Source organism: Kryptolebias marmoratus, linkage group LG14 (genome assembly GCF_001649575.2).
Source record: "Kryptolebias marmoratus isolate JLee-2015 linkage group LG14, ASM164957v2, whole genome shotgun sequence".
Classification (NCBI taxonomy): domain Eukaryota; kingdom Metazoa; phylum Chordata; class Actinopteri; order Cyprinodontiformes; family Rivulidae; genus Kryptolebias; species Kryptolebias marmoratus.
This window is the reverse complement of record NC_051443.1, coordinates 1,518,779-1,534,354: the sequence shown is the minus strand read 5'-3', so window position 1 is coordinate 1,534,354 and position 15,576 is coordinate 1,518,779. Positions and strand designations below refer to the sequence as shown.

Here is a 15,576-nt window from a genome sequence, read left to right as displayed (position 1 = left end):
AAAATGCTAACTAATTGTGCAATATTTGTTTTAAAACTATTGAAGTCAACTCTGTTAGGAAGAATTTGTCATGAACTACTGAATGGATTTAAATGAAATTTTCCAAAAGTAATTATTTGGTATACATCTACAACTGATCAACTTTTTGGTGTTAACACAATTAGAAATGGCAGCCACAGCCAACTGATATTATGAAACACTTAAATGGCTATAAGTCTGTCCATTTTACAGATACTGACCTAACATTTGGTGTGGTAGTAGCCAAGCTTTCTTCACATGTCCACATTTTTGAAGCACTACACATTATGGAACATCTTGGCTTAAAATATTGATATTTATTGTTGGTGTGAACCCTGTTTGCCTGATAGAAAAATATCTCATGAACCACTAGACAGATTTTAATGGAACTCTCAGAACATGATTGGATTAGCATCCAGAACTGACTAACTTTTGGAGTCAATTGGGTTGACTCCAAAAGTTACATCTGGTGTAGTAGTAGCTGATTCCTCCTCAATGCATACTTCAAGAGCTAAGTGATCATACAACAGCTTGATAAAATTTCATGAAACGTCATTTGCAAGGTTTGACCAAAACAGGTCTAACTTACTTCTGCCACTCATCATAAGATGATCTTAGTTTAAAACATGGGTGATATGCCTGCCTTCAAGTATTGCTAAGCCTTTGAAAAAACAAAAAAAAAAACAATTGTGACAAACATATTGAACTGTATGGCTCAGAGGACCAATGTGCTGTAGTATATGTAAACTGACCCTATATTTACTGAGTGTATAGTGATTGACAAAGTGCAAATGGATGGATGTTAGACATGAGAGCAGGTGAAGCTTTGAGAAACTCTTGAAAGCAAAGGGGGATACCTCCCACCTGATTTGGTAGCCAACTCCATCTATGTGCAACCACAAATGAAACAGTCTGGATGGATGGCTCTGTGCACAGGGATGATAGTACCAGACAAGATTCCTGGGTGAGAAGGAGAAAAACATTTGTGCAGCTATCCAGTTAGTGTCCACAGCCTTCTCCTTGGGGATCTGTCAGGGTATGTATGTGTTTATTACAAACAGAAAGAGGTCCAACAGTCTCTGAAGTATGGTGATTCAAGCTGCTATTCTACCATGCCACTTAAAACTCTTTTGCTTGGGAAATTACAATATTTTACCTGAATCATCAACATTTCTTCCAGTCCTGGTTTAGGTTTCCACTATGGCCTGAGGTTCAGGGTACATCAGGCAAATTAAGTCACCAACGTGTGGTGCAGCTGGTGAGCTTGCAGCCTCCAGAATAGGACAGGAAAACAAGGAAATCAGACCAAGGCAAGCAACTATAATTGCTGTAAAGTAGAATGTGGAAAAGTGTAACTGGAACAAACCATAAATAAATCACAGCAACAAAAAACTTCCTCTGTGACATTGTGGGAGTAAAGTGAGGGGCTCGGATGGAAAACTAAGGTGTGGTTCTTTTGCAACAGTTACACCCTGGAATATAAGAAAAATCAGTCTTAACTTTGAAAAACGTAAAACACAAACAGATTTTTTTAAAATAAAGTTCCTGCAGTGGATCCTTGATCACACATAAGAGTAGCTGCCTCATTTCTAATGCACTGTGATTGGGATTGATGTGAAGACTCAACCAATCAGAAAGTGCAGTGCTCCCCAGAATGTTCTGAGTAGTTTTAAAAGCACTCTTCGACCTAACCAAGGCTATTTTCTTTGGTAAACTGCTCCTGGCTCTTGTACTGGGCATAACACAGCAAATACTGTAGTTCCAAAGCTTAGAACACATTTGGATTGCAACATGTGCAAGAAAGAGTGACAAGATTCTTTCTTAAGGACAAAGTTTAAAACATTTTTTGGAAGAGCCTGTAGTGGAGTTAGGTGAACAAATTAGGCCCTGGGTTTACAATGTAAATGAAGAATGTTTGTTGCTGCTTGGGGCAGAATTGACCAAACATCATTCCCAAATGGGCCAAAGAACCTTTTATGGCTCCTTGCAAAAGAAAAAGTAGACAAATATAAAACTTCTTTTTGTTTTTCAATAAAGAAACACTCAATGTGTTGGTGAAATAGTCTGAAAGTAGCGACATGAATAACACTTCAGCAAAAATATACTTTTTAAAATAATTTAATGCGCTTAGACATAATATAAAAAGAAAGCTGGTTGCAACATTATAACAGGAGCTTAAAAGCTTTCAGTGTTTTTATTAGTGTGAAGGGGAAGGCATAGGTGGCGCTATATAAAAGATAGCTGTCAACAAAGTTAGACGATCCTTTTAATATTTGTCCATTAACAGGTTTTGCCTACAAGCCTTGTGACTCACACACACTATATACATATATAGCAAAAAAAATATATATATATATAAAAACATCTTCAACATGACCAAAGTAACTGTTCACATTGCAGGTAATATAATATGAAACAGGAAAATCTATCAAAAAGCACATTTACTAAAAGCTATTTAAAATATATATTAAAAAAAAAAACTAAATTTTTTTTTTACAAAAACATTGAAAAGAAAAACCAACAAAAACCACACTAACTTTGCATAAAATCTTCTTGAGTCCTTTCCAACATGGGATATTTGTAGATTTTCCCACACACTAAACTTGAAGATCCATTTTCTCTTCTACCTGAGAATAATTCTGCCATTTAAATCTGAAATTCAAGGATCCCTTTAGCACTCGCTGCTCCGTGTGTTTGGCGTATCAGACGTATACGTGTTGTTCTTTTTGGAGAATTTCAAAGCGCTAAAGGAGATCCTCATCCTCTCCACTGTTCTCTCGCTCCTGCAGAGGAATGTGTTCTTGACGTGATTCCTGAAGTCCTCAGAGATGAAGTAGTAAATGAAAGGGTCCACACAGCAGTTAAGACTCGCCAAGCACAGGGTGGTGATATAAAATCCGTACATGTTGTTCTCAGCCCCCTTCAGCAAGAGGATGTAGTGCACCAGCAACATGATATTACTGGGGGTAAAGCAGACCAGAAACATCACCAGCACAGTGATGATCAGGACCACAGCCTTTTGGCGCTTCTTACCAATGCTGGGATCCTCCATGCTGTTCCTGAGACCCCTCAGTGTGAGGGAGCTGGATATGACACACACAACAGTGGGAACAACAAATCCCACTATTCCCATTGTCAGGAAAAATCCTGCCGCAGTCTTCTTCTGGCTGGGTTTGGTGGTGTCGTGGCAGGTCTGGATTTGGAGGTTTGACACCTGCACAGCTTGATCATACAGGTAGAGAGGAATGGTGAGGAACCAGACCACCACCCAGATTGTGACAGAGACAAAAACGGCTAAACAGTTTCTCCTTTGCTTCTGGGACAGCGGGTCAATTACAGCCCAGTAACGCTGCAGACTTATGCACGTGATAAAGGAAATGGAGCAGTACATGTTGCCGTAAAAAAACGCCACTAGCACCTTGCACAAACCCTCTCCGTAGATCCAGTTGTTGCCGTTAAAGTGGTACTCTATTTTAATGGGGAGCCAGATGACAAACAGCAGGTCGGCCAGAGCTAGATTGGCCATGTAGATGGAAGATGGGTGTCTTTTCTTGGTCCTGAAGAGGAAGACCCAGATTGCCAGAGCATTGATGGGCAACCCCACAACAAACACAATGATGTAGACCACCGGGAGGAAGACGGTTGTGACTGGGCTTTTCAGGATTGCGCTGACATGAGAGCTGACCTCCACACTGCCATTTATCTCTGTGCCAGTGAAGCCTCTACCTGTAAAGTCAAATGTATGAAATTATGGTTACAACCAAATGTTTACATATACCATATAAAGAGACGCACAACCATTTTTTCTCACTGTTTATCATTAAATCAGACTACGCCTTTCCTTTTTTTAGGTCAGTTAGGATTCTCAAAATTATTTCTATTTGCTAAATGCCCAAATGAGAGATTTTTTTTTACTACTTTCTTCAAAGTCACAAGTTTACATATAGTTGGGCCAAAATGTTTGACCCAAGTCTTGCCTTTACAGAATTTGGGAAAGCCGAGAGGATGATGTCATACAACTGGAAGCTTTTGTTTGGGTTTGTGACAACATTTGAGTTAACTGGAGGCATACCCATAGATGCATTCCAAGGCACACCTCAAACACACTGCTTCTTTGTGTGACATCATGGGAAAAAATCTAAAGAAATCAGTCAAGATATCATAAAGAGAACCGTTGACCTCCGTATTACAAAGTATGTCCATTTCTTGTGGGTTATATGCTATCTTGAAAAGTATGAAATTTGGAACCTTGGAAACCTGACAACACCACCCCAGCTGTGGAGCACGGGGGTAGCAGCATCAAGTTGTGGGAGTGTTTTGCTGCAGGAACGACTGCTGCACTTCACAAAATAGCATTGTGAGAAAAAAAAATAATTATGTGGAACTGTTTAAGCAAATGGACAATGACCCTAAACACATTAGTTACAAAGTGAGTTAAGCACAACAAAGTCAATGTTTTGGAGTGGAAATCACAGAGTCCTGATCTCAATCCAATAGAAAAGGTGTGTAAGTGAGTCGGCCTACAAACCTGACTCATTTCCACCAATTCTGTCAGGAGGAATGGGACAAAAGTCCAGCAAACTATTGTAAGAAACAAAAATATTTGACCAAGTCATACAGTTTAAAGGCAAAGATACCAAATATTAAGAAATGTATGTAAACTTGTGACTTTAAAGAAATTAAATCAAGTCAAATTTATTTATATAGCACTTTTCAGCAACAATGCGGTTCAAAGTGCTTTACAACAGGTGAACACAAAAATACAAAATCATCGTGAAAACACAAACAACAATATAAAAAGCTAAACTAAACTTATCTAAAACATGAGCTAAGCCGATCTAAATTAAATAAATATTAAAAGTAACATTAATTCAAACTAAAGATAAACTGAAGAAGACACTAAGATAAATACTAAGATATAATAAACTGATAATAAGCTAACCTCAGCTGAACTGATCAAAGGAAAAAACCTAAGATATCAATAAACTAATGGTGCTGGAAGGCTACCAAAGGCCAACTAACAGTAAAAAAAAGAAAAATGTATCTATATTTAAAACACAGACTAAACTAAAATATAAAACAAGTTTAGCCAAGCAAGCTAAAATAAATTTAAGTAAGCAAAGGCAGGAGATAAAATTAACTAAGTGATACTAAATTAAAATAAACTGAGGAGAACCAAACTAAGATATAATAAGCTAACATAAGCTAAGCTATGATTTAAGAACCTCAGCTTAAAAGACTAATATAAACTACACCTTTGCTAAAGCTAATTCACTAAAGTTTCAGCCAATTCAACTATGCTAATGTGGATTCAGTTATAGGTTAAGCTAATTTACCTAAGTTAATGAGATAAAGGGGAAGGGAGCAACATTAAAGATCAGATGGAGCTGGGGGGTGTGGAGGGAGGAAACAGGAGAGTGAAGCTGAAGGAACTGGTTCAGATAGGCCTCTGTCTGCCACACTTCTGAAAGTTTTATTAGCCAATTTGCTCTCATTATTCACACATTGAACAGATGGAAATATTTTTGTGAATCCTAACTGACCTGAACCAGGAAAGGTATAATCCTACTTAATTTCAGACAAAGAAGGGAAAAAATGCTTGTGTGTCCATTTATACAGTGCTGCTTTCAACTGTACGAGTGCTGTTTGTGAAGTTACACAGTCAAGAATTACCAGCAGTATTTTGGCTTATTTAGCCTTTCATTAGAAAAAATGTCTTCTTTTGAAAAGTCATATTTTCACCATGTTATTCACACATTTATAAATGTCATAATTCCAAACTAAATATTTAGTTTGGAAATTAAATGTAAACTGCTTGCCGAAAAGCGGAAGTGGACAAACAAAAATAAAAGCCCAACCTCTAAATACACCTCTTGCCAAACCGCCAAAAAACACCGGAAGTAAAAGAAGAAGACGAGCTGCTGCTGACCATACTGAATTGCTTCAGGTTTCTCTCATGCACCCTAATTTATCAGAATTTTTCCTCTGGAAATGTCTTGAAATTGTGCTAGAGAACATCGGGCGTTAGCTGTTCTAACGGTTCGGCTTTTATTTTGATAGTCCACTTCCGCTTTCGGCAAGCCATTTGCATATGTGTTAAACATTTAATTTCCAAATTAAACATTTAGTTTGGAAATTCAACTATTAGTTTGTAACCTAAAGGTGTGGAGCTAAATATGTAGTTTGGAACTAAGACATTTAGAAATGTATGGATAACATGATATCACTGAAAGGCTAAATAAACTAAAATATTGCTGGTCATTTGTGACTGTGTAACTTTACAAACGGCACTCCATAAAGCAGAACAGCAGCTTGTGTCATGCCACAGTCCCACTGTAAAAAGTTTACAGACATGGAAGGACCTGAGCTGCTTCCTACCTGCAGAATGACTCATGGCCATTACAACACCTGCTTTTCCATCCCCGTCTGTTTCTATCACCCACTGCTTGAAGACGCACCCACACAAAACAAAGAGGAAAAAACTGTTTCCGACACAGGGAGCTAAGTGTTACAGCTACCTGAAATCAGTCGAATCCAAAAGGGAAAATACCCGCGAAACAAAGAAAAGTAAATGAGTTTGAACAGACCTCCCGACTCTGCCAGACACACGAGTGAGGAGAAAAGCAGGAGCAGTCGGGTCCACCGTGTCCTCAGAGACATGACGACAGGATAAAAAGGAATAGACTGTCTCCGGGTGCGTCCAGACGACTTGTCTCCGCTCAGCCACCTGCAAATTACCTGAGTGACGTCACACGCGCCCTCCCCCATAACAGCGTGACACACCTAACAATTTTTTTTAAATTATTTTTTATTATTAATTCTTTTTAACATTACACACCTAACAATTAAGAGTCATCCGGTCTTCAGGAAGAGGAGAGGGGCCAGAACATGAACCTTCAGCCTCTGAGCATTTTGAGATTCAAATTTAATTGTCGACATTTAAGTGGGAATATTAATTGCCAAAAAGTGGAATTGTCCCTGCCAGAAAGTAGGTAAATAAAGAAAATTGTTGAAAAACAACCAACCAAACAAAACACGTCATCTTTCAAGACCAGGCAGTGGAGTGACCCCCCCTGTGCTCCTGAACCTGACTGGTCTTTTTACTGTATCTAAGGGTCATGGGTACTCCTGTTAACTACAAAATGACATGCAGTCATTTAGCTGACGTAGTCCGAGGTGCGGTTTGTTGATCCTCCTGCTGGAACTCACAGAACTACTTTTAACCCTTCACAATAAGAGTCTTAAACACACACATAACCTCAAAAACACCACATAAACATCTGAAGCTTATAAAAACAGCGTAGGTTGTCGGAAACTGCAGCCGAGACCACCAGGAAGGTTGAGAGTATTTGGAAGTCAACAATCAGACTCTTACTTTGAAGGACCGGAACAAGTTCTGTGAGTTCCGCTGCAGCAGAAATGTACTCATTCTTCCAGTTTTAGAAGTACACATGTAAACATTACAACCAGTTTGAAGCTCACAAACCAGCGACATAAAAAAAGCAGAGTAGATGTAAACACGTGAGATCTGGGTCAGAAGCGTTTGTGTAAAAACAAATGCTTTGTTGATGTTTTTTCTAATTACCCCTCCTTCGTTTTTTGACTAAAAATGCCTTATTTTTTATAAATGATCAAATAAATATAATTCCACAAACACTTCAGCTATTTTAAAATGCTGTCCAAACTAATAAATATGAAACACACGGGCATAGTTTATAGACTCACATACAAGAATACTTCTAGAAAGAAATGTTAGTAAATGATTTTATTGTTTCTGTCATCTTTAGGTCTGGAGTTTGTACAAACACCAGTGTTGGGGGTAGGTAATAATCCTCTCCTGTCTGTTATCCTCATGAGTCTTTACACAGTCAAATGGGATTCACACGTACGTTTCGTTCACTTAAATCATCTCTTTTGATGAGTTTATTCCACTTCTTCTCAAGGGGCATTATTGTAGGGCTTTGCCAAAAACATAACATTTTGTTATCGGACTACTCAGCAGATTTATAGAAGTCAAACTGCAGTCACAAGTACATTTTTCAACTATTTTTTAAAATAAAACCTGTTTTTGTATTTGTTTGCTGCACTTGTATAAAAGAAAAATAGAAAATGTGAGGGGTTTTTTTGTTGTTGTTTTCAGTTAAGATGCAAGTTATAGTTTATATCAACATTATAAAAATCTGACAGAAAAAAACTGCTGCAGTTTAAATGATGTACTGTGTTTATTTTTTATTTCATTTAATTTAAACCAAGTGTTCCTGATGTCTCTGGTTGCAGGACCGGTGAATAGCAGCTGCCAGGTTGTATTTTGGGAACCGAAGTTTGCACATTAGGGATGTGGGTCTTTAAACAGATAGTCTGGTCATTTTTAAGTGATGTTCTGTGTAATAGTTATCAGTATTATTATCTTATCAGCCATGACATCAGTCATAGAGCACAGAGTATGGAGAAAGATGCAAAAAAGTAAAAGCACAAAAGTCTTCACCCAGGATAGACAAATGGCCAGCTGAACAAGCACACCTCTCTTACCTGTGTGAAAGAACGCTACATTAGCTAAAAATTAACCTCTACACTTTGTCATGACACTGTTTTTTGGGTTTGTGGCAGTTTTCTCAACTTAACAACGCCTGTGTTACTACACAAATGTATGTGTGCTGACCAAAAAAATTGTGATGGTGCCGAGGCTGAATGTACCAATCTGCCAGGAGTGGAGTAAACGTTTGACTAATATTAACACTCAGCAGTCTGTGCTCAGCATACATACTTTAACACAGATGATGTTCGGCTGAGAAAACAGCAATAAACTAAACAAATGGTTTTATTTAATAGTAGCTAATGTAGTGTTTTTTGACACTTTTGAGAGAGACTTGTTTAAGCCTGAAAAACAACACAAAACCAGCCTTGTTTGGCTAGCCGCTAGCCTAGCCTGGAATAAGACTTCTGCTTCTTTCTCCATGCTCTATGACTACTGATAACTATTTGACAGAACATCACTTAAAAATGACCAGATTATGCTTTTAAGTGCAGCTTGCTCTCCCACACAGTCATGATGTTATGTGACTTTCCTTTTAAGCATGAAATAACTAATTACAAACATGTTAGAAATATTGTTTGAACACCCAGCAGTATGGTAAGAGCTACCTTATAAAAAAACAAAAACAGAAGTTCCATACTGGAACCAGCCTACAAGGATGCTGGTCCGGGTCTAGATATACAGTACACAATCCAAACATTTCTCTTGCACAATTTGGAGCAGTGACAATGTGGCATTAGTATATTTAGGTAAAAGTTGTGGATATCAAAGTAACATTTAGTACTTTCAAATTTTCTCCAGCAGGTGGCAGCATGGAACAACTTTAAAAGAGATGAGCTTTGGTTTCAGGTGCATCTTTTTTATTTCTTATTGAGCTTAAAAATGACGATCATGTTGAAAGTTTAAAAAAATTATTTACAGATAAAAAAACAAACAAAAAAAAGAAAACAATGTGGCATACATAAAAAAGACATGTCTGTCAGCTTTACACAGCTGATACTCAAGTGCCTTAAAATAAGCTTCTCTAAAGACAAAAGAAAACAACAAAAATACACAAAACATTGAATGTAACAGCCCATCTGTAAAGTTGTACTAATATCCTATGTGGAATGTAAATAAACAGTATTTCATTGTACATAACTAATCCTAATGCTCAGTTCTGTTGGCTTTTACTTCATACATCACCTGAAAGTCACACTTGTAAACTGCATGTTTGGTCACCAAACAGTCGCTTATTAAACGCTCTGCTGGCATCCAAAGTTTCATCAGTTACCTTCCTTTTATGTTAATCCTAAGAGAATAAGTATCAACTTAAGGCTAAGTGCTCTGTATGTATAAAATAAAATGTTTGTGCATTTTTAAAATCATCAGTAAGTCAGTTAAAGTCATCTGATTACGGCTGCTCAGAGGAAGATCTGTCAGATCATCAGTTTCTTGTACTGGCTGTTAAGCATTGTCTGGCAGGAGTCCATTTCAGCAACTGAGGAGTTTATTTTGGAGCTTTTGGTACGGCTGGACTTCAGGATTGCTCTGGTGCTGGATCTGCATGAATCAGACGATGAATGAGCGATGCGTCTCCTGTCTGCTGTCTTCTGGCATGTCAATACATTGGATAGTTGCCTCTGACACTGGGATGATCCGAAGTAGTAGGCTAGGGGATCCAGAAGGCAGTTCAGACTTCCCAAACACAAGAACATCAGATAGAGTCCATAGGTACCATCTGGGGTCTCCTTGTTCTTCTCAAATCCCTCGGTAAACAGCAGGTAGTGAGCCAGCAGGACACAATTAGTGGGCATGAAGCACAGTAGAAATATCACCAGGACTGTAAATGTCATTACCACTGCTCTTCTTCTTCTGCGGGAACTTCCTGGAACTCCATGTGACATGCTGCTCAAGGTCCAGATAACGTTGGTGTAGGACACAACCGTGACAAGCAGGGGCAAGAAAAAGAGTGCACAGGAGATGGCAATGAAATAGATCTTCAGCCAGAAAATGTTGCCTGAAACTTGGACATCATGGCAGGTGGTGATGTTCAGGTTACTGAGTTCAACGGTCTGGTTGGAGAGGACGAGAGGCACAGAGCCAATACAGGAGACTATCCACATGGTCGCGCAGGCTATGATGGCATTCTGCGGCCTCCTCCAAGCCAGGGAGTTGATGGGGTAGACGACAGCAAGAAGCCGGTCCACGCTGATGCAGGCGATGAGGAGAACAGAGCAGTACATGTTCCAGTAGAAGCCTGCAGTGACCACGCAGCACATGAGGGGGCCGAAGATCCAGTTGTTGCCTTCAAAGTGGTAGGAAATCTTGAAGGGGAGCATCAGGCCAAAGAGCAGGTCAGCAAAGGCCAGGTTCAGCATGTAGATGGCTGCAGGCTTCTTGGGCCGGATGCCCCGGGCAAATGCCAGAACTGCACAGAGGTTAATGGGCACGCTGATGCAGCACACCAAGGTGTAGAAGGACGGCATGAGGATGGTGGAAACAGGGCCTGTCAGAAACATCCGGGCCTCTTCAGAGACTTCAATTCCTGAATTTGTATTGTTGTGCATCCGGATTCTTATAGAATCGTTTTGTTTGAGCTCCCCGTAACCCCAAATTAAATTAGGGTCAATTAGTTCATCTGGGTCTGTTAGACTAAAGCCCACAAAGGTCCGTGGCTTTCCAGTGGCACGTGGATGTCCTTTGGTGGCAGAGACAAGGAAAGAAAGAAAAACGGTCTGAGTGATCTAAGATGTAGGCAGAAACAGATTTCTCATAACAAGCTGATACAAATGATTATTTAATTAATAGCCAGGCATACCTTAAAGCTGCAGTGGGCAATCTGTTTTAAATACATTTTTCTTTTTTTAATCATTTAAGTTAACAACACCTTCACATCCTCACAGGTATCAATAAATTGTAGTGACCAAAAAAGATAAAATAAATAAATTTATACTTCAGTCACACCTCAGCCGATATCATGTTTTGTGCTGAGATTAATGATTAGACAGTCAACCTTCATGTGCCACCAACCACCTGTGTGGTTTCTTATTAGGCACTCATTGCCCAGACACCAGATAGTGTCTGGGCAACAGCTTTGCATAGTAGAATATGCAAAGATGGCAGACAAAGAGCAGCGGCCGCCTGTTTCTTCTTCAATATCTAGCACAACTCCCAGAAGCAGAAAAAGAATCATGCTGTCAATAGCCATGTTTGTTATTCTGATTAACAGCATTAATTGTTTTCTTATCGTCGAGTTATCCATTGTTGTTTAAAAGTGAACAGAACTGATGTCCAACTGAGTGTTCACAGGTTTTGGAGATGTGTCTATGGCAGTAGCTCTGAGGTGAAGGGGTGGGAGTTGTTTTGTTTTGTTTTCCTGATAGAATTCAAAATGTCCCCTTTGCTTATGTTTGGGAATAAACTACACACTGCAGCTTTAAAGGAATGGCTGTCCTTTCATGTCAGAGCTTTAAAGGAATGGCTGTCTTTTCATGTCAGAGCTTTAAAGGAAAATCATGATGAACAAAGACAGTTGTAGCAGTTTGGTCAGACGTTGGAAATGACATTATTTCATGTGATACTGGGACATCTCATGTGATCTGTTAGTGCTTCAGGTGTTGGGAATGACTCTCAGCTACAAACACTCCAGATTGAGAGCTCAGTATCTGTAAAACTGACTGAGTTACATCCATTTGTGTGTTTGCTAAGATTAGCTGTGACAGTCATCTTGATTTGGATTGACTCCAAATGTTAATCATCAAATACATCCAATGATTACTTTCTATGAGTGTTGTTCAAATCTGTCCAGTGGTACATGAGACATGATCACATTCACTTCTGGTGGTTGATGTTAACAGAACTACAAGAGGCAACTTAGAAATGACATTGTGTTTTTTTTTTCAATTTTAAACATTTTTACCTAAAATATTAGTCTTTCAAATTAACTTAAGATCTAAAGCAACATTCTGGCCTTTTTTTAACGATAAACTTGTTTTTTTTCAGTTAGAAATATTGGTGGGGGTGGGGGGATTAAATCACTACACACTTATTGGTTTGGAGCTAATAAAGATTGACAAATTAATTGTTCAATACTGGATAGTTTTGGGGAAACCAGTGAAAAAACCCTGGACAGTCAGCCATGCCTGTAAACACTTAATCAATTACCAAGCAGGAAAAACATGCATCAGCAGCTGCTACAAGCAGCTCACCAAACAGCCTAGATTTTAGGCACAAAGGCTTTTTACATATTATTTTTAAGTGTACAAGTTCTTCTAAAGGTTGTTAAATATACATTTTAGTTATGCAGTTATGTGTATAGTTTGTTAAATAAAACAAACAATCCACACACACATGAAAAACAAATCTGTGCTGTGCCTCGACCTCTGGCTGCCGTTTCTAAAGATCAGCACAGGCCAAAGAAAAACTTATATCAGTCTATCTGTAACTCTGACCTCAGAGAATTTCATGTTTTATTAGGTTTTAGGACAAATTAATGAAAAATTCTAAAACTAACAAATGAAATTGAGGATTTACTCTGGCTTTAATGTTTACTTTTAAACAATAAATAGATCAAAGTGTGCCAGTTAACATGAAAACAATCTATATTTGTTAATTTAAGATAATAAGAAAAATGAATCCACAAAAGAACACTAAAAATCTTCTTATCAGCTTCCAAAAGCTCAGTCATATAAACTTTTTGCCAAAGAAGAATCAAAAACTAAACTAAGAAGAGAAGAAAGACATGATATATGAATGCTTAAATGGCTAAATGTCCCATCAGTTAAATCCTCTCTGGCATTAGAAAGTCAGACTGTATCATTTTTGTGAATTTCCTGAACTTCTTTGAACAGGCACACACTTGTTCAGGTTGCTTGCAGTATGTTGTGTTCTTGTGTCATTTTGTCCACTGCTGGAGACCAAATGTCTCTCCTGAAGAACAAGACAGGTCTGAACTGCTCTGAAGCTTTCCTGTCCTTAACGTGAGACACCTGGAAGCTGAAAACAGCTCGTTTAAGGCGTCTGGACCTTCCAGGAGATGACCTGACCTTCTCTTACCTTTTGTCTGTGCAGCAGCAGGAGAACAGGACCACATCAAAACCAAGAAGATACATTTTACATCCAGTGGAAGCATTCTGCAGGTGACAAATTTCATGTAAAACAGAAACCAAACAGGCTTTTTGAACTAACTGAAGACGGTCCCAGCGCTCTGTGTTCCTCTGTTTCCTGCTCCTGTTTGAGCTGCGGGTCATCAGATAAAATGTTGGAGACCCACCCCCCTCTTCCTCCTCACAGTCCAGCCCGTCCGGACATTCCTTTCTGCTGAAGTCACCTTTTCCCGTCACACAACAACAGCAGGACTTAATGAAGCCTCGTCACAGACAAAAAACACCCCCAACTTTTACCAAGTGAGAACTAACATCTTCTGTGCGTCATCAGCAACAACCTTCTGCGTGTTCCCAATCAGTAATCCAGAAGAAACTCGTTGATTAACTGTGCTTGTGTGTGTCTTCATTTAAACATAAAGAAAAACTAGTCCAGGCTCAAACAAGTCTATATTTGGTGTCAAAGTCAAGGTTTAGTAGATGTCTAAATTTCAGCTAGATGCTGATTGGCTCTTTTGTAGACATATGTATTTAGATTTATAAAAGACTTTGAAGGTCGTCTAGTTAAAATGTAGACATCTACTAAATTTTCACCTTTAGACTAAATATAGAGCAGTTTTAGCCTAGACATATTCACAGTTTACACTCTTTTAGACTTACTTTCAACCAAAAAATGCTAATAAGCTGCATCATCCATAGCAGCCACTTTTTACTATACTACTACTACTACTACTACTACTAATTATTATTATTGATATTTTCATTCTATTTGGGATGAAGAATAGCTTGCAAGTCTTAAATCATGTATATTTTCATCATGTTAATTATTGTCACTGAATCAAGTTAATTGTTACATCTTAACTTTATTTACAGCTTAAACACAAGTGAAACCCCAAAGTGCTTAAAGAGCTGTACAGACATGAAAAACGTAACCCAAAAGTGTAAAAACAGTAATAAAGATGAAGTCCCCAAATTTAAAATAAATATAACCACCAGTTAAAACTCAATTAAAAAGTCTTTTAAAAAATCAGAGATTAAAAATACTTAAAAACAAGCGTGTTAAACGGGCACAACACAGACACCTAAAATACTGTACATAAAATATATTTGAGCACAGGCAGCATGAGGGTCAGAGCTGTTGCCTTCCAGAGAGAAGGACCCAGTTTCACCTCTGGGTGTTTACATGTTCTCCCTGGGTGTGCTTAGCTGTACTCTGGCTAACATCACTAGGCTAATTGTTAATTGTCCCTGATTGAGAGTGTGAATGGTTATTTGTCCCTGCGATGGACTTGCAGCCTGTCCAGGGTGTCCCCCGCCTCTCACACAGTGACTGCTGGGATAGGCAGCAGCTTCTCACAGCCCAGAAAGGAAAAACTGTGGAAAGAAAATGAATGAATGAATGAATGAATGAATGAATGAATGAATGAATGAATGAATGAACGAATGAATTGACTTTTAAGTGCAAACACTTACTGTATGTCTATATTTGCATCCTTGTCTGTTAGAAAAATATCTTAGGAAATACTGGACAAATTTTAGTGAAACTCTTAGAAACTAATCATAAGATGTACATCTACAACTGATGAACTTTTGAAGTCAACCCAGTTCAAGATGGCTGTCCCAGCTAATCGATGTTAGCCATCCAGAACTGCCTGTACCTCAGCCAGCTGTACAGATATTAAGCTAAAGTTTAATGTGGTTGTAGCTGACATTCATTCACAACACATTGTCTGATTGCGACATATCACAATTTCACATGAAATTACATGTAATATTATTTTCAAGGTAGACTGAAAATTCCATCACTTCTCAACATAAGATGATCTTAGATTGGAACTAAGATATGCATTCTGTCAAATAATGGTAGGCCGGTCATATTTATTATTATTATTATGTTTTCTTTTTATGCTTGGACCCCCAAGGACCCTTTATGATGAATAA

At 38.4% G+C, this 15,576-nt stretch overlaps 2 protein-coding genes across 4 annotated transcripts; both read right to left on the bottom strand.

Annotated features, from left to right (window-relative positions):
- Positions 1-2,118: 2,118 nt before the first annotated feature.
- Positions 2,119-6,801, bottom strand: LOC108244748 (proteinase-activated receptor 2). Of its 3 annotated transcripts, none has more exons than XM_025009346.2 (2): positions 6,537-6,801; positions 2,119-3,744 (listed from the first exon to the last, which is right to left on the bottom strand). In XM_025009346.2, the coding sequence occupies exons 1-2, from the start codon at positions 6,784-6,786 to the stop codon at positions 2,690-2,692; spliced, it is 1,305 nt and encodes a 434-aa protein (XP_024865114.2). In that variant the 5' UTR covers positions 6,787-6,801; the 3' UTR covers positions 2,119-2,689. The 3 variants fall into 3 exon arrangements, with proteins under 3 accessions (XP_024865114.2, XP_017286675.2, XP_017286676.1); XM_017431186.3 differs by having other exon boundaries at positions 6,606-6,801; XM_017431187.3 differs by lacking the exon at positions 6,537-6,801 and adding an exon at positions 6,397-6,529.
- A 1,420-nt stretch (positions 6,802-8,221) lies between these two features.
- On the bottom strand, positions 8,222-13,861 carry LOC108244740 (proteinase-activated receptor 1-like). Its single transcript, XM_017431179.3, has 2 exons — positions 13,589-13,861; positions 8,222-11,231 (listed from the first exon to the last, which is right to left on the bottom strand). The coding sequence occupies exons 1-2, from the start codon at positions 13,683-13,685 to the stop codon at positions 9,970-9,972; spliced, it is 1,359 nt and encodes a 452-aa protein (XP_017286668.1). The 5' UTR covers positions 13,686-13,861; the 3' UTR covers positions 8,222-9,969.
- Positions 13,862-15,576: the final 1,715 nt, after the last annotated feature.

Coding starts and splice junctions, on each gene's coding strand:
- LOC108244748 (XM_025009346.2), bottom strand. CDS start 6,786: ATGGGGGAGGGCGCGTGTGACGTCACTCAGGTAATTTGCAGGTGGCTG. Junction 3,745..6,536: donor TTGGATTCGACTGATTTCAG/GTAGCTGTAACA, acceptor TTGACTTTACAG/GTAGAGGCTTCACTGGCACA.
- LOC108244740 (XM_017431179.3), bottom strand. CDS start 13,685: ATGAAATTTGTCACCTGCAGAATGCTTCCACTGGATGTAAAATGTATC. Junction 11,232..13,588: donor TGCTGCTGCACAGACAAAAG/GTAAGAGAAGGT, acceptor CTGCCACCAAAG/GACATCCACGTGCCACTGGA.